Genomic DNA, 19,344 nt, shown 5'->3' on the forward strand with positions numbered 1-19,344 from the left:
TGATTTCTGTATTTGGTGGGCTCATTATGACCTAACTAGGTCAGGAACACATAAATAGACTTCCACATAGAACTGTTGACCTCTGTAAATATTGCTCATTTAAAGTTTGGTTGCACCTACTTGATAGCTATTTATACCATATCCAAGTCCTGTTTTATTTTTACAAAAAGAAATCAAAATGCAAATAGTTTTTTTTACAGGTCTTGTGACTCAAAGTTCTTTGAAGAAAATCAGTTATAAACGTCTACAGACACAGAGAGGGAGAAGAACTAGTTTGTTTTGCTAAACACTTTAGCGCTGTTTGATGAATCTTCCTGAAATTTTCCATTCGAAAGTTCATCCATGTCATCTCCTTCCTTAAAAGTCTCGGGGTCAAGCGGGGACTAAGAAAAAGAAAGGGTCCCAAAACACAATTTCTCCATGCAATTTCCATAGGGAATTTTAGACAGCGCTATAGCCAAAACAGCTGAATGGATTTACACCAAATTTGGCAGAAAGCTGGATCTTTACCTAGAAAGCGTCATTTTTGTGATTTGGTGCAAATCTGTGCAGTAGTTTTGGAGAGATGAAGGTCAAAAAAATAGATCGCTCAGGATACACGGGGGGCACTCCTCCCTCCTGTCCTGAAATTGTTTAAACAATACCATATAAGAGGGCAGGGTAGTTACCTTGACCCCCTGACTGCAATATATACTAAAAAAAATATTTGGGATCACTGATCTAGAGGGGCCTGAAAAATGAATTACAAAAAAATGGTTAATGGGTGTGTGCCAGGGGTTTAAGATCCACAGGAGGTTGGGTGCAATCCAGGCTGCAGGTTGCGCCTAACCCCATGCCACACACGGTTGAAGGCTGTAGGCGTCAGAGCCACCTGCGGGGTGGAGTGGGGTGGGGTGGGAATGCAGAGCCAGGCCCTGAGCCCAATCCCAAGCCTCACAAGGCAGGGGTTGGTCACCAGCAGGGGGTTGAGTATGGTAATAACATCTTACTTTACATCCTAAAAAAACCTAGACCTTCACTGAAAAAAACAAAAGTTAAAGTGGCGTTATAGTTAGGTACGATCATAATATGCTACTTTACATTTAAAAAAAAACCCTCAGAAATTCACTTAGTTAAAATAAAGTTAAAACAACATTATAGTTAAGTAAAAATGTCAGTTAAAACTGAAAAAACAGACATTCACCAGTTCTAGTTTACTGAGCTAACTTGAATTTGTGCCTCCACCATGCTCTGCTTAGGACCTCACAGACTGCATCACTCATGACATGTTCAATGACCTAATTGATGACAGAACTGATAACATTTCAAATAACATAATCAATGACAACACTGGGCTAAGTGTCGGCACAAGATCTAGTTACCTCAATAAACTATAACTGGCGAATTTCCGTTTTTTTCATTTAAATTGATACTCTGCTCATGGAATCTGGGCAACCTGGAAGAATGCACCAGCATTACAGTGATCTGCAAGGAAGAGAAGGACTATAGTTCATTGGTCATGAATTACTGGACCACCACACCCAAAGGAAATGTGAGGAAGCAAAATTTAATAGAAGATGTGAAGTTTCATGATTGCCGCCCGCCTATCAATCCCCAAGTCTGAAGGATACACACCCCATGGCAGTGACTCGATGAGCTTGAGCTGGACATTTGCTGCCCCCTCATGGTTCTCGCCGATCTCTCTGTGCATGCTGAAGCACAAGGCTACCATGTTGTGCTTCTCGCTGTCTCCAGGGTGGCAGCGCTTGATGTAATCCAGCAAAGCTGTTTTCAGGCCCCCTGTCTAAAGTGAAAAGACAGCATTAGCATAGAGGCAGGAGAGATAAAGATAAAAAAGGCAGAGAATAATGAAATACATGAGTCAGAGAGCAAGAAAGCATGATGATAGGAAGGGAGGAATATGACAGGAGAGGAACGAAGACACACGTGGGAAAGTTGGATATTGGAAGATGAATGGAAAGATTGCAAAAGGGAGGGGAGAGAGAAACAAGAGTGGATGGAAAAAAGAAAGATGAGAGAGGGAGAAAATGGAATCAATCAGTACATGGTTTCTTAACTCGTAACCTCTACAGCAACTCTGTAACACAGATGCCGCAGACTTTCCACCAACATCAGAGAAGAAATTACAACATGTGACATCTCTGCCCCACCCAACTGGCCCTAGCCACCAGATGGGAGTTAAAGGAATGAACTTTAAACGTAAGCTTTTTTGAGAAATCAGTAATGGGCATTACTATTTAATGGAAAAAGTAAGCATGTAATTCATTCTATCATCTACCTTTTTTTCAATTTTATGACCAGTAACAAACGCGAGGTATAGTCTCCTATATTAGGGCCTGAGGCATTCCTTCTTGGGCCCTGGTATTCAGCATCCATAAAGAGACCACTATTGCATGCTCACATGTAGCGCCACTGGTGGAAGAGGTGTGACGCAGCGGCCAGGGCGACTGACGCTGGGAATCACGGTTCGATCCCCGGCTCCGGCGGCAGGGGTCTGCCCAGCACCATGTGACTCGGGGCAATAGCTCGCTTAATCTTCCTGACAGCCCCCAGCGCCTTGACACCTTTGGGTAATTGTTCGCGCTTTACAAATACTGGACATTTACATTTACATGATGAGTTTTCAATTGTTCATTTCTTCATTTTGACTCCAGAAAATGAAGGGCAATTGACACAACCGTGTGGTGCACTGACTATGTGTGGATAGCAATGGACTTCCAATAGAGTATCCAAGTGTCCCAAAACCGAACAAGAACATAATATTAATATAGTCTATGAACAGGAAGGCTTTTATTAGTAGAACTGAAGGAAATATCCAGTCAGGGTTCAGACAGACCCGAGACAGGCTAGGAAGAGGCATACATTCCTTCACCAAAGGATCTGTGCTCAGCTACCGCAGGAGAACAAATCAATTGAAATGTTCTCATTAGTATGTAGTATGGGGCTATTTTGATAAAAGGGTCAGCGGTACTGGTCCTTGTTGACAGAGGTCACAGCTTCACCTATGGTTAATATTTTCTAAGGAGGGGTAGTGTTATGATCATTCTGGCAGCCAACATTGTTCCGATATGCGACTATGTAGTTTCCAAATAATTCAGTTCGGCATAGCTTGAGCAGTACGGCGGACAGAGTGAAATCCCAGCTACTGCTAGTGCAAATTTAAATGGGATGAGTTTGAAATTAACTGGCACAATAGGCAGTGCTAGTATAGCTTGCTTATCACTAGGAACAAAAGTAAAGGGAACTGGACTGCACCAGCAAAATTTGTCAGTAGCAAATATCTGAATAGAAACGTTATGTTTTTTTAATTTTTTATTTTTTTGAAAACCTTTATTGAGGCAGATAACAATTACACAGCTTCATTCGCCTACAACCTGGAATCGCAGGCCGGCAGCTTCGACAGTGTCATTAAAGTAAATCATTTACTGAAAAAAAGGGAAAAAGAAAGCATGAGTCTAACACGGCAAGCCGCCTACAACCCATCTGGGCCGGCCGCGACGAAGGCTACTGTGAGCTGCAGAAGGATGCATTCTGTAATGATGAGGAGCATAAGGCATACCAAACTGTGAATGCTTGAGGTTTCACGATTTTTTTTAACTTTTTTTTTTTGTTGAAAATAATGTATATTGAGCATTTGCATATCTTGAAGGCAACAGTAGTATCGTGAGTTTAAAAGTAATGCACTCTGGGCACGTGTAATGCGGCGTTGTTGCTTAGTAATACAAGGAAAAAAGGATGCGATTTTCATTTTCTTTTTTTGCATTTAAACATTACTAACAATAACATAGGTGTTCGTCAGTGCGATCATTAATTTAATCAAACTTAGCAGCAGTAGTTGGAATAAAATGTAAATATAACATTGCGCTCTGTCAGGTTCAGAACGGCAATCAATCAGAGTTATAGCATGATGACGCCAGCCCAAGGCAGGACCGCAGTGCAACTCCCGCAGTGCCCATTAGCGCCACAGGGTTACGAACTCGAAATCCCGACTGCTCAGGCATCCACACCAGCCCCGACGCCCACCAGCAGACACATCACAGCATGGTCAGAAACAGAGCATCAGGTTAGGAGTGCACAACTGGGCTCCCAGGAGCAGTCACTGGCGGAGATGGTCTGGCACGTGACCATTGCAGAAATGGTTCCCAAATGTCTCTGGGGCGTGCATTAGGCGGCATCAATTCCCAGTAGGAGCCCAGCTGTGCATGTCCGTATGTCACATCAGCCAGCCAACCGCTGAACTTAGGTTTAGTTTTTCGCCCCCAGGTAACGGCCACCCTCCTCTTGGCATAGAGCAACAACAATGCATGGAGCTTTCGGCTTCCAGCTGCAGTGTCCGCGACCCAGCCCAGAATCCCCAGCAGCGGCGATGGGGCATCAGCTCTTCCAAGGATTTGATTAATAGCATCAAATATTGCAATCCAGTATTCAAAGAGCGCCGGGCAGTGCCAGGCCACATGCAAAAATGAAGCTCCCTCAGCTCAACACTTCCAACACCTGTCATCTTCTTTGATTCCCATGCGGTGTAGAGATGTCGGGGTGCGGTAGAATCTATGTAGGAATTTGAAGTGTACGAGCCTAAGTTTATAGTTCGGGGATAGCGCCAGCAGCTGCCCACAGCAGAACGACCACTGCTCGTCCGTCAGAGGCTCCTCTAGCTCGCCACTCCATAATTGCTGCGACCTGGGCATCACCAAGGGGGATTGCTCCTGCATGGAGTTGTATAGCCTGGACACAAGTTTTTTGCGGGAAGCCCTAGCCAGTATGTTTTGCAGTGCTAGTATCTGTGGTGGTTCTTCGGGAAGCCCTCCCAGAGCGCCCTGCACGCAGCCCTGAGTCTGTGGTGTGTGAACCTGTCAGCAAAAGACATCGGGTGGTCTTCTGGCTCTGCGGGCAACTCCAGGAATGTGCCCCCTGAGTATACGTCTTCAAACGTGCGCAAGGTGGTGCCAGCAATTGATATGTCACCGCCGCTGACCCCCAGGCATGGAAACATAGGATTGTGGTTAAGGGGCACCGCGGGCGCATACAGCAGGGGAACGGAGGACCGCTTCAATAGCTCCCTCCAGGACCAGCGGAGTATATCCGCAGTGTTGATATCCAGTGATGGCCTAGGGGCTTTGTAGTATAGTGCCACATTAAGCGGAAGTGGAGAGACCATGTCTATTTCCACTGCCACATGCGGCTGGTAAGGCGTAGGGTAGGCCCAAAAATGTAAGTATACGGCCTATGCGCAGAGTGCGTATAGATGCATGTCCGGTGCCCCCAAACCTCCCTGCCTCAGCGGGAGCGTCAGCAGCGCCCATGATACTCTGGCCTGACCTCCCGCCCAAACAAGTGCCAATAAGCTGGAGCGCAAGCGCGTGAAAAAGTGTTGAGTCAGTGGAATTGGCACATTGGCAAATAAGTAGAGGAACTTAGGTAATACAATCATTTTCGCAAGTGCAATTCTACCCGCTAAAGAGAGGGGAAGTCTGGACCAAATCGCTACATTGCCCTCCAGCCAGGTGACCGCTCTGCCAAAGTTGAGGTTCCAGATCTCTTGCATCTTTCTACTGATCCAAACCCCCAAGTATTTCACTTCATCGGCCTCCCAACGGAGGGGATAGTCTGAGTGTACCTCTGTGGTGCCATCAGTTAGAGGAAATATAACCAACTTGGACCAGTTCATGGAGACGCCGGACAGGCCACCAAATTTGACAAACTCCCGTAGTAGCGGATTGAGGTTCTCATTCGGGTTTTTCACATACAAGGTCACATCGTCTGCATATAGGGATATGAGCAGGCTGTGGGAGCTGAACGCGATGCCCCTTGCTGTATGGTGCTGTCTGATCCTAGCTGCAAGTGGTTCCATAGCGATGGCGAATAGGAGGGGGGACAATGGGCAGCCCTGCCTAGTTCCTCTGGAGATTAGAAATGGGTCTGAAACCATGCCATTTAGTCTTATCCTGGCACTAGGGGCGGTGTATAATAAGCGAATCAGATTTATGAATAGGTGACTGAATCCCATGCGCGTTAGTACGGTGAACAGGAACGACCACTCAAGGGAATCAAAGGCTTTTGTGGCATCGAGAAACACCACAGCCGCCTGAGTGTCCGGGTGGAGGTAATGTAGTGCAGAAAAAACTGCGCAAGTTATGTGTAGTGGAGCAGTCCGGTATGAACCCAGACTGATCCGGTAGAGCCACATGTGGGAGCAGAGGTTGGAGGCGATCAGCTATTATCTTAGCATAGATTTTGACTTCAACATTAATTAAAGACAATAGGCAATAAGAATCCATGCATTGTTCATCTTTGTCAGGCTTAAGCAGTGTGACAATAAGGGCCTCCCTCATCGAGTCCGGCAGTATCCCCACTTCTTGCGCCTCAGCAAACACAGCGTGTAGGTGAGGAGCCAGCTCCTCTGCATATGTTTTGTAAAAGGCTGCCGTTAGGCCATCCGGCCCTGGGGCTTTGTTTAGTGGTAGCGCTTTAATGGTGGTCGCGATCTCTTGCACTGTGACGGGGCGGTCCATGTATTGCATGTGTGCATTGTTAAACCACACAAGCGCTGTAGAGTCCAAAAATGCCCCCAGGGCCTCCTCTGATGTGCTATGTGCGGATTTATATAGTGTAGCATAGTAAGTGACAAAGGATTCTAGTATCTCCCGCTGGTCCGTCAATGTCTTTCCTGCGCTGTCAACTAAGGTGTGCACTCGTGTGGGAGGGGAAGTGGTTTTAATCATCCTGGCTAGTGTGCGGCTCGGTCTATCTCCTTCGCCATATCTGCAGGCCTCAGCCTGTTTCCCCAGGAATTTCAGTTCAAGCTGCGCCTCTTCAGCAAAGTCTAATAACTTGGCCTTGATCTTCACCGCCAGTGCAGGGGACGGAGTCTCGCAAAACGACCGCTCAAGGTCCTTCAGCTCGCCCTCCATCGCTGCCAGTGTGTTCCTGATAGACTTAAGGACCCCAGCCCTGCGCGCGATACACTGCCCCCTTATCACCACCTTAAATGCGTCCCAGAGGACAGCATCAGTTTTTACCGAGCCAGTGTTGGTAGCAAAATAGTCAATTATGTCTTGCCGGATCTCCTCATTGAAGGCGGCATCCTGGAAGGCATCTGGTGGAAGGCGCCAAGAGAAAGCGGTTCTCGGGACGTCTGGAATGTCTAGCTCAAGTAAACAGGGGGCATGGTCAGACAGGGATCGGGCCAGTATATCTGTTCGTGTGGTCCAAGTGGCTACATCCGCCGAGACCAACCAGTAGTCCAGTCTGGACCAGGCAGCATGGTGTGCGGATATACATTACCCACTCTCACATCTGCATTGCGGGCCCTCCACACATCGATAAGGGAACCCTCGCATATGACATCCTTCAGAGCCTGTCGTGCCTGTGGGTGTGGGTGTCTAGTCACGCCTTGTCTATCAAGTGTGTCCTCTAGCACTACGTTAAAGTCTCCACCCCATATGATAGTGGAACAGCCAGCGACATCAATCTTAGCCCAAATTTCTCTGAAAAACTCCGGGTCGTCAACATTTGGACCATATATAGCGACCATCACCACCTCCTTGCCCATCAGAACCCCGTGCAGTACAACATATCTGCCCGCTTCATCCATTAGTGCAGACTCCTCCCTCCAATCTACACCGCGACGCAGAAGAATGGCTACACCTCTAGCATAGTTGGAATAAATGGCCGAGTACACCGAGCCCCACCTAGAGTGTTTAAGCCTGGGAGAGCATGAGGAGTTGATGTGTGTCTCCTGCAGGAAACAGATGTCTATGTTATGTCGGAGTAGGTAGCCGTGCATGAGTCTGGACTTCCTGTGGTCCCCTAGGCCCCTTATGTTCCATGTCAGGAATCTGGTCACTCCCATTGATTGCAATTACCAAGCACAAGCCCCTCTGCAACCCGACTTTGAGCGCGCATTCTGATGGTCAGTATAACCTTCTGCGTACAATACATCTGACGATACACCAAAGAACTCCCGGCCCAGCCCCACCCACCACCCACAACAACCCCCCAAACAGGTTGTGCCAAAACCCCCCCTAATGCGCCAAGGGTGCACCAACAACAGAACAATATAGATATGGGAGACACCCCTTGGAGGCGGGACATCTCGAGCGTACACCCCTGCCAACACAGGGTGGCTGCATATAGGGATGTTCATCCCAAACAGACAGAGTGCAGACAAAATGTAGGGTAACTGTCCAACCAGGTGGCTTGTCCGACATCGCTGTGGTCAGGGGATCTCACTCTATGTCACTCATAGGATTATCAGTGTCCGCACCAGTGTTAGATTGTTTCTGGGCCCTAGGGTGGCAGACGTGCCTTGCAAATTTTAAGGCTGATTTTGCATCCAGAAAATGGTGGGTCGTGCCATCATGCACTACACGCAGTTTGGCTGGGTACATGAGGGAGTATGGGATCCGAGCCTGGAGTAACAGCTTCTTGGCAGGCAAAAACTCCTTACGTGTAGCTTGTACGAGCGGTGTGAAATCTGGATAAAAGGAGATGTTGTTTCCTTTGTGCGTTATCCTTCCTTTCTCCCTCGCTAATCGGAGCACTTGATCCCTGTCTCGATAGTTGAGGAGTTTAGCGAGGATAGGTCTGGGCGGAGCGCCCGGCGGAGGCTTCTTTCCCAAGGATCTATGTGCACGTTCTACTGTGAACACCGGGGACAGGTGTGGGTCAAAAAGTTCATGTAGGAGTGTAGACACAAAATCCTCCATTTTCCCCATCGCCGTTGTCTCCGGTATGACCGTAATGCGAACATTACATCTTCGGGAACGCGCTTCAAGGTCATCCGCCTTTGCGCTAAGGGTCTCAATGGTTTTCTCCAAGTTTGCAATTTGTCAAGTCAAGTCAAGTCAAAATATTTATATAGCGCACTATATACCCAGAGGGTCTCAGGCGCTTGAAGAAGGGTGGGGAACTACTTGTCGAATATCCAAGTTTTAAGTTGCTTTCTGAATGCTAGGTGGTACACACAGAGCAATGTGGAGCGCTACGCAGCAGAGCGGGTGCTAATGCGAAACAGGTATTATTTAAATATAGGCTGTGGTAGTGGTGGGGTCAGCGCTACGATACCGGTTCAGCGCTATGTAGTCAGGAGGAAGGGTGGAGCGACCGCTTCACGCGAAGTCAGGCTCGCAGCATTCCGTGTTTCTGTTCTCGAGGCAGTCCAGGCGAGTTTCATGGGCAGCCACTTCTGTTTTCACCCCCTCCAGCTGGGCAGCCATGCTGTCGAGTTTTGCGTCTATGCTTTTCAGGCTGGAACGCACCTCAAGCAACAGAGCCGCTACATCAATGTCCGGAAGTACCTGCTGCTGGGATCCCCCCGGCGTCCCGGTATCCTGATCAGCCTGCTTCAACGTCTTCTTCTGCTCAAACGTGAGCCTTGATTGGCGGAGGGCGCCTTTACCCATGCTTAAGCGCAGGACAGCAGCCCAAGCTCAGAAGTACCAGATCTGCCCCCCCGATGTTAGGCGAACTGAGGCCCTCACGAACGCACTCGGGGTCTGAGAGGAGGGGCCCTCCGAGCGCCCCAGGGTCCCCACCAGTGGTCCAAGCAGCAGAAGCAATATAGGTGTTGTTCGGATAGCCGCTCTCCGTGTGTTACCTGGCGTAGGGCTGGGTGACAGGCGGTGGGCAGTCAGCGGCACGCCCCAGCTCCGGGGCCAAGAACGCCCAGCCTCGGCGATCTTTGCACGGCAGGTCCACTGGGGTACAGTGCCTCGCCCCCACTCCGCGGCGCTCCAGGATATCATCAGGCAAGGGGTACACCCCTGCAGACCATCGGGGAAGGAAGCACGGACGCAGGTCATGTAGCGGGGGGCCAGCCACGCACTGATGTCCGTCAGCGTGTCGGGGATCTCAACAAACAGCCCCCCGCAAGCGCGCACTTAACTTAGATTGGCGCTTGGTGAGACAGGCAATCTCGAGGCGGGTTCCGCTGGGTCAGCCTGCTGGGCGGTGGTTTCCCGATCCAAAATGGCGGCCGCCGATGTGGATGATTCTCCCTGTGTGCCAGCGCCACAATGCCCACGCCGCCTCCCGGGAGCCTCCTTGCAGGGTATTTGCAGTGTACTTTGAAGCGGCACCAACCTCAACATCCGCCTTGATGTCGCCGGGGTGTTCCGCGCTCCGTCGCGCACCCGCAGTCGGGCCTCTGAAGCCGCGACATTGCGTAGCCGCTGTCTCCGGCTTCTCACTCCGGCGCCGCCTGTGGACAATTCGGGCTCCCTCCGGTCACCAGATCAGGTACAGTTACTGTGTGCACCAAGCGTTCACGGGAGTCAGGATTACCAGTACCGATGCCCCAGGAGCTCCGCCGCCGATGCACACTGGTTGCATGGGTGTCTGCTTGGGAATATTAAGGATCTTGATAGGATAAAAGATGCAGCCGGCGGAGCTCGCGCTTTAGGCGGCCATCTCGCTGCTCGTCCGGCCACGTCCCCGAATAGAAACGTTATGCGTAAATAGTTTTTACTGGACTACGGAAAGAAGAATACCTTTGATATCAAACAATTACAGCTGCTAAAATATTAACAGAACCTCTCAACCACAAGATGAAATATACTCCAAAAATACTCTGCACTTAACAGCACAAGTGCAGAGACTAGAGATATGATACCATGAACCCGCAAAGTCAGAGGAATGCATTGAGGACAACAGAAATGTCAAATTATGGAGGAGCCATGGGGATGTGTCTGATGTGTATATTGTGTTCTGTCACTGTTCCTTCTCCTACCCCCAAAGCTGGGCCGGCTGGCCTAGATAGGATGTTGGCTGGAAGGTAGGCAGAGGTTGGACTGGTGGTCTTTGAGAACACCAGGACATATTTTGCTTGATTTTGGAGGTGTGTGGACGTGTCACCCCATTTGTAACCATTAATATTAATTTTGCCATGAATGCCTCAGATGGAGTACTGGCTTTGACTGGTCAGGAGAGATTGGAGTGGCAGCTAATAAGCTAGTGTTGTTTGGAGCATTGGAGTAGGACATTAGCTGATGAATTTAGACAAGGATACTCCCCATTGTGGGGTTGATGTTAACCACGCCAGAAAGAGGCTCATGTCTGAATGAGGATGACTGTATTCAAATTGAATTCCTAATCGATCATCCGCTGCCGACAGTTACCATCAGGACCGGGATTAACATTCCCAGTGACCTGCTGTCACCATTGCTGTGCGTTAGGCCTCTTTTCGAGCGGACTGACGCCTTGCCGACCCGTCCGCGGCCCACCCATGGATTGAGTAATTTGGGAGTCACTGGAGATCTGCGGGAAACCCGAGATTCAAGCGGAAACCGGGATCCACCATGTGACATCCCTTGCCATTGTCCAAACTTTCGCTGGCTACTAGGCGGTCTACTATGCTGCCCGCCCTCCTCGTACTTCCCTGGCAGATGTGTTGGCCAAGACCGGAACCCAGCTGCCCGGTCTTCCCCAGACAGTCTCCAAAACTCTGGACCACCCCTTTACCCCAGAAAAGATACACGGGGCAATTTCACTGGTGCACTCTGGCAAAACGCCCGGGCCTGAGGGATACCCCCAGGAGTATTACGCGACCTACCATGACGAATTGGTTCCCCATTTGACAGAGCTCTTTAAGTACGTAGTAGAAGAAGGGTCCTTCCCACCCGAAACTGATGTGGCCACTATTATGGTCCTCCCAAAGACGCAGCCGCCCTCCCTTGATTGCGCGGACTATCGCCCGATCTCTCTTATTATTACAGAGTTAAAAATGTTCACCACTGCAGTGGCCCAACGGCTCCGTCCACACATGCAAGACTTGGTCCATCCCGACCAATGCAGCTTCATGCCTGCCAGGTGTACCAGACTTTGCATACGCCGCCTCCACCTGGCCCTTGCCCACCGTCATCACCTAACCCCATACTTGGCACTGCTTTTCATAGACTTTGAAAAAGCATTTGATACGGTGGACTGGAGCTAGCTCGAGGACGTGCTGGAGGGATGGGTTTCGGCCTTCCTTTCCGACGCCTTATCCGGGGACTTTACTGTAACCCTAGGGCATGGGTCCTCATTAACGGCAAGCTATCTGAGATGATCCCCATCCGGAGGGGCACCTGTCAGGGCTGCCTGCTCTCGCTGCTTCTATTTGTGTTGGCGACGGAACCCCTGGTGGCCCTCATCTGCCAGGACTCCCTCATCCGTGGATGGGCCTGGGATCGGACTCAGATTGACGAGATAGCCCTATATGCAGATGACGTCCTCCTTTTTCCTGGCAGACCCAGAAAGCTCCGGTCCCAGATGCCTAGATGCCCTTTCTGCCTTTGTACGGGTCTCTGGCCTCCGACTCAACCCGGCGAAATCCACCCTAGTCCCTGTGCATTCATCTCAGGTGTGCTTTGACTGGCAAACGACTATTCCCCTCCGAAGGCAATCCTTCAAGATTTTGGGTGTGTGGGTCACCCTCTTATCGGAACTCGAGTGGGCTCTAAATGTTGCCCTCTTGGTCGCTAGGGTCAAGGCGGATCTCAAGAAATGGCAACCCCTCCCCCTCAACCGCCTGGGCAGGAGTGCTCTCTTTAAAATGATGGTCCTCCCCCGCTTCCTATACATGCTACAAAATATCACCACTCACCTCCCAGGCAGCTGGTTCAGAGAATTGGATTGCATCTTCACCCAGTTTCTATGGGGAAGCGGGAGGCCGCGACTGTCTCTAGCATATTGTCTCATTACCCCCCTTCGATGAGGGCATGGGGGTGACTAATCTCCACCTCTACTACCTGGCCAGGAGGCTCATCGTGATCCACGATTGGTTCGCAGGTGGCTGGTCTGACCCGGCGTACCGGGTGGAATTCAGGGTATTGGATTTTGCGCAAATACAAGCATACCTGTATGGCAGCCCGGTGCAGCAGGCTACACCCCCCTGTCACTAGGACGGTGCTCACGCCCTGGCGTACAGCCCTCCGCCATGTAAAGTGGGACCGGAAACTCACCAAGCAGACACCCCTGTGGAGTGGAGCTTGGCTGGGGGACGTCTCATCCCTCCAAGATTTCCGTCGCTGGGATCTCGTTACTTGGAGACGTTTGGGCGGAGGACCATATCAGATATTTCGCAGACCTACAACAACGCCATGCCCTCCTCCCCTCCCAATTATATAAATACTTACAACTCAGACATGCCCTCCACACACACATTCAGTCTCCCACCTCTTTCCCTGAATTCAGCCCCTTGGAAGTCCAGGTGATGATGGGGAACTTGGGTAGAGGTGGGGTGTCACAAATTTATCAATCCCTGGTGAACAATGGTCCCGCATCCTTGGATCGGCTTCGGGCCCGCTGGGAGGGGTGGCTGGGTCCCCTGGAGGAGGTGGATTGGAGAGACGCCCTTATGGCCCCCAAGACCTTGACAACATCCTCCAAGTTACGCCTCGTCCATCTCTACTACCTCCATACGGCATATCTCACTCCAGCACACCTCTTCAGCGCCCACATGCGACCCTCCCTGGCCTGTGCACGCTGCGGTCACGCTCCAGCAGATTTCTACCATGTGGTTTGGTAGTGTCCTGCTCTGGCGCTGTTCTGGAGAGGGGTGGAGCTCGAACTCACACGGGCCCTTGGGTGGGAGGTTCCCCACGACCCTATGCGCCTGCTCTTGGGGGTGTTTGATGGCCTCGACAGATCCAGGGCTTATAAGCGCTTTCTGGAAACGGCGGTGGCGAAGAGAGATATAGCAACGCTCTGGTCCCAGGCCAAGTCACCTACTGTGCGGAAATGGAGGAGGGGATTGGATTGGTGTGGCCCCCAGGAGGAACCCCGCTTTGAGGCCCGGGGATGTCCCGAACTCTTCGGCAAGGTGTGGGGTAAATGGTTCAACTTATTACCTGCTTGAGGGGTCTGACTATGTCCTGTACATGTATAGTTGTAGGCAAATGTCGTATTCACTCCATTTGTGCCTCATATGCTTCTGTCGACTTCTCCCGAATGTACTTCACCCTAATAATGTGCTTGATTTGCTACTGATGTATTTTTGTTTCAGAAAACCAATACATTTGATTATCAAAAAAAAGAGCGAGGCAAAGGAATTAATTAACACAATGCTCAACTCATCAGTCTCACCAAGTGTTCATCATTCTAGAAATGTCAAGGATTAAAGGGACTCAGAGAATGAATTGGTTTGATAAATAAATAGACTGTGGTGTATGGACAGAGAAGGGGGAAGACAGCACTATCATGAGCACCAAGGTGCAGGAGGGATAGATTATACCTCAGATAAGAGTACATGAATATAATACAGGCAAATAAGCTGAATGGAACACTGACTTGTAATGTTAAGAATTGATCCCTAAGCCTACTCAGAAGACACCTACCGTATCCAACTTTTTCCTCATCAGCACCTCAAAATGATGCTTCCGATGAAGCAAATCAAAGATGTATGTCATATCACTATAGCGTCCAATACCGGTGAGAAGCCGCACCTGGGGATTGGAAACAGAAAGTAGGTAAGCCCAGGGTGGGCATGCAAGGCAGGCTGCATTTACAGAGTGCACACCATTCATCCCAAAAGGGTCACCCACTGATGCACTGCACAACACCCAACCCAACAGAATCCAGCAAAGGCATACTGCTCACAAAAACACCCCCTTGTACTTGAATGATGCACACCATCCATCAGAAGAATTATTAACCTACCATACTGGACAATTTCCTCCTTTACTGTCCATGCAATGATAGCCAGAACAAGTCAAGTCAAGTCAGAATTTATATAGCGCACTACATACCCAGAGGGTCTCAAGGCGCTTGAAGAAGGGGGGGGAGGTTTACTTATCGAATATCCAGGTTTTAAGCTGTTTTCTGAAGGCTTGGTGGTTTTGGGTAATGCGGAGGTGGATGGGAAGGGAATTCCAGGTTTTGGCCGCTAAGTAGGAGAAGGATCTTCTCCCCATGGTGGCTTTGTGGATGCGCGGCACAGCGGTGAGGGCTTGGTTGGACGAACGCAGTTGGCGGGTGGGAGTGTAGAAGTTTAGGCGCGTGTTGAGGCAATCGGGTCCAAGTTCGTAGAGGGCTTTGTGTGCGTGGGTGAGGAGACGGAACGTTATCCTTTTGTTGACGGGGAGCCAGTGAAAGTCTTTCAGGTGACCGGAGATGTGGTCTGTGCGGGGGATGTCTAGTATGAGTCTGGCTGAGGCGTTTTGGATGCGTTGGAGTTTTTTCAGCAGTATTGCGGTGGTGCCGGCGTAAAGGGTGTTTCCGTAGTCCAGACGGCTTGTAACCAGTGGGTGGGTGACCGTTTTTCTTGTTTTGGTGGGGATCCAGCGAAATGTTTTTTTGAGCATGCGTAGGATGTTGAAGCATGATGATGAGATGGCGTTGACTTGTCTGGTCATCGAGAGAGAGGAGTCCAGGATGATGCCCAGGTTCTGTACGTGGTCCGTCGGTATGGGAGCTTTTCCTAGGGCCGTTGGCAATCAAGAGACGTCCCAGGCGGAAGGTGATGCACCTAAGATGAGGACTTCCGTTTTGTCCGAGTTCAGTTTCAGACGGCTGTGCTTCATCCACTCGGCTACTTCTTTCATCCCTTCATGAAGGTTAGTTTTGGGGGTGGTTGGGTCTTTGGTGAGTGAGAGGATAAGTTGAGTGTCATCAGCGTAGGAGATGATGTTGAGGTTGTGTTGACGTACGATGGTTGCGAGGGGGCTCATGTATACGTTGAAGAGGGTAGGGCTGAGCGAAGATCCTTGTGGAACGCCGCAAATGACTTCGGTGGCCTCTGACTTAAAAGGGGGGAGGCGTACTCTCCGAGTTCTTCCAGCAAGGAACGAGATGATCCAGTCTAATGCTTTTCCTTGAATTCCGATGTTGCTGAGGCGTTGTATTAGGGTACTATGACAGACTGTGTCGAAGGCTGCGGAGAGGTCGAGGAGGATGAGGGCGACTTTGTCTCCGTTGTCCAGTAGTGTTCGAATGTCGTCTGTTGCTGCGATGAGGGCGGTCTCGGTGCTGTGTTTGGCTCGGAAGCCAGACTGTGAGGAGTCGAGTGATTTGTTGGTTTCGAGGAAGGCGGCCAGCTGATTGTTGACGGCTTTCTCAATGACTTTGGCAGAGAAAGGGAGGAGCGAGATGGGGCGGTAATTTTTGAGTTCGGTGGGGTCAGCTGTGGGTTTCTTCAGAAGGGCGCTGAGTTCGGCGTGTTTCCATTTTTCTGGGAATGTGCCGGATTTGAGGGAGCAGTTGATGACGTCTCGGAGATGGGGTGCGATGATGGAGTCTGCTTTGTTGAAGATGTGATGGGGGCAAGGCTCTGTGGGGGATCCGGAGTGGATGGAGTTCATTAGGCGGATGGTGTCTTCTGTGGTGTGTGGGTTCCAGTTGAGAAGGTTATTCGGGGGGGTACAGGTTCGGAGGTGAGTGGGGTTGACTGGTTTACGGGTTGGTTGTCAAAGCTGTTATGAATGTCGGCGATTTTGTCATGGAAGAAAGAGGCGAGGGAGTCGCAGAGGACTTGAGAGGGGGTGATGTCGTTGGAGCTGGCGGTGGGGTTGGTGAATTCTTTGATGATGTTGAAAAGTTCCTTGCTGTTGTGGGGGTAGTTGTCTAGTCGGTCTTTGAGTGCAGATTTCTTGGCTGTCCGGATTAGTTGGTGGTGTCTGCATCAAGAAAACCATGCACTGCCACCAACATATCTGCGTGGACTAGAACTGGTATGAGTTCCGGCATAGGCACTCTGCAAAACCTCATGACCACAGGCACCATGCACCATACACCTAGAGGAGCATATGCACTAGCACATTGGGCAATGTTTACTCTAATGGTCAACACCAACACAATGTGCACAAGTGGACCATTAACTGACACACAGCAATATCCCCACTCCAAGAGGTCACAGCATGACTTACACCTAGAATAGTTATTCTACATTTGTACTTTACTAACTCCAGTCTCCTCCACTGACATACTGCAAATCCTTCACAGGCATGTACACTAACAGGGGTCTTTATTTTAGCATTATTAGCACACTGCACATCTTACACACTAAGAGGTGAATGCACAGACACACCATACAACCTCTAGGCTGAGGAAACCCTGCTGTGCCACCACACAAAATGGCCTTTGCAAGGCCTGCACCTGAAGAGGTTTCTGTTCAGGTGCACTGCAAAACCTCCAAGATAAGATACATTGCAAAACTTCCCCAACAGTGGGTCACCGTAGAGACAGTAGAGTGCCTACGCTAGCACACTGTATGACTGTGAGATTAAGAGGTGCCTGTACTGACAGACAGTAAGTATTAAAAGTACTCCGTTTGTTCACACATACATCTCAGGCACACAAAAGACACCTTCCACCCATGGCTTCTCCCAGGGTTCCATACTATAGCCAGTCATCCTCAGCCTTTATGTGGCGCCTCTTGGTAAAGTACTCACAGATAACAGCATCAAGATTCATCATTGCGCCAGTGATAGACAACTATACTTAAAAGTCTCCCTCTATTTCAGACATTCAAAGCCAAGTCTCCAACACTGATTGCCCATTATCCACACCCTGATGGCCAGCAACTAGCTGAAGCTCAACCCAGCCCAGACATATCTGCTGTTATTTGCCAAAAACAACAGTACAAACCTAGCTCAATGACATGAACTATGACCGCTTCGAACCCCATCTTCGATTCCTATCATTGCTTAATTTGTCTAAGAATGCCAGTGCCCAAAGCTCTTCTCAGAAGCCTGACGCCAGTGCCATTGAACAAATACCAAGGCTGGTAGTCTTGAATCCACCTCATGCTCCTTTAATCCACTATGGGACGCGTCCTGCCCCTTTACCTCACTCTTGCAGTTTCCTAGTTTCTCCCTTTCTGACAGTTTTTCCATCTTTCTCTTCCTACTTTTCTGTATGTGAATTTTTCTCTTGCTGGCCTTTAGAAAATGTCCGATGGGGAAAAACAAGTGCTGTCCTCAAAAATGAGTGCTGGAGGGCTCTACTGACAACCGCCATCTCAAATAATGCACTGCCTGAGGAGTGGCCTGGGGTGCCATACAGTCTCCTGTCATTTTTACTTTTATGTGGAGTCACTTGGTGCTCTACACACAGATAACAGCATCAGGATACACCAATATGTAGATGATACACAACTCTACTTAAAAAGCTCCTCTGCTTCAGACATGCAATGCCTCAAACACTGCCGGGACATCATCCAGATCTGGATGGCCATCACCTACATGAAGCTCATCCCAACCAAGATAGAATTCCTGTTATTTGGCAAGAAAAACTCACAAGAAATGCTGCAACCCTAGCTCAATGACATGAACTTTAAAGACTTTGAACCCTAAATTTGATCTAATAGCAAGGCACTTGGATTCTCCATGGACACCAAATTCACTCTCAAGGAACAAGCTGCCAAAAAAAGACCAAAGACGGCCTATTACAGATCTCTCTTCTAAAGGTAGTCAAACTGCTTCATCAGAAAGTGACTTCAGCAGTGCTGTTAAAGCACTCTTACTTACTCCACACTGGCACCCCTTATGGGCACCCAGCATGCCACAGCCCATCTTCTCCTGGGCTTGAAGAATTATGATCCCATCACCCCCATCCTGACGGAAATCCATTGGCTTCTCTTTCCAGCTCGCACCATCTTCAAAACCAGCAGCATCATTTACAAAGCTATCACAATCTGCACCGCAACATTTCTTGCAGACAAACTCATCATCTCTTGTGGTTCTCAGCAAACCATCAGGCAGGACACCATTAGAATGCACACAAAGGGCCTGATTTAGATCTTAGCAGATGGGTTACTCTCTTACAAAGGTGACGGATATCCCGTCCGCCATAATATGAGTCCTATGCGATTTTTATTTCGGCAGACAGGGTATCTGTTACCACTGGGATGGAGTAACCTGTCCGCCAAGTCTAAATCAGGCCCTAAGTGTAAAGAAGACACCAGTCTATTCCATCTAGGCACCAACGCTATGGAACAACATCCTCATATCCATCAGGACCACCCTAACACAGCTCCAATTTAGGAAAGACTCACCTCAAATGAGACACCTCATTAACTGACCACACTCTCCTATCATTTGCAAACTTTATGCTGGTCTTTGACCATGCACAGAGCTTAGCCGGCTTTTGGCTAGGTTCCCGTTGGCATACATCCAATCATTTATTAAAAAAAAAAAAATCAATATGAACAGATTGGTGTCATATTAATCGATACTACTCAACTGAATTGAACATCATCATAACACAATGCTAAAACGTAAATATAGGTAGAAGTACTCTGTACGGATGAACAAAAGACATGAAGAATTTATTTTTGTTGACAATGTTTTTCAATTCCAAATTTGAGACACAGGTGGTTGATGTTTGCCAGGAACATGATATATTAATGGTCTATAGGTATAGGTGTAA

At 49.3% G+C, this 19,344-nt stretch overlaps 1 protein-coding gene across 2 annotated transcripts in view; it reads right to left on the reverse strand.

Moving 5' to 3' along the window:
• Positions 1-19,344, reverse strand: part of SPG11 (SPG11 vesicle trafficking associated, spatacsin) — a 639,585-nt gene that overhangs the window by 128,521 nt on the left and 491,720 nt on the right. For both annotated transcript variants that reach the window (XM_086957913.1, XM_086957912.1), the window contains exons 36-37: positions 14,316-14,423; positions 1,615-1,783 (exon numbers count right to left, since the gene is read on the reverse strand). In XM_086957913.1, the coding sequence (XP_086814039.1) occupies positions 1,615-1,783; positions 14,316-14,423 (277 nt within the window). The remainder of the gene's footprint in view (positions 1-1,614; positions 1,784-14,315; positions 14,424-19,344) is intronic.

The sequence above is a fragment of the Lissotriton vulgaris genome, chromosome 2_1 (assembly GCF_964263255.1).
Source record: "Lissotriton vulgaris chromosome 2_1, aLisVul1.2, whole genome shotgun sequence".
Lineage (NCBI taxonomy): Eukaryota > Metazoa > Chordata > Amphibia > Caudata > Salamandridae > Lissotriton > Lissotriton vulgaris.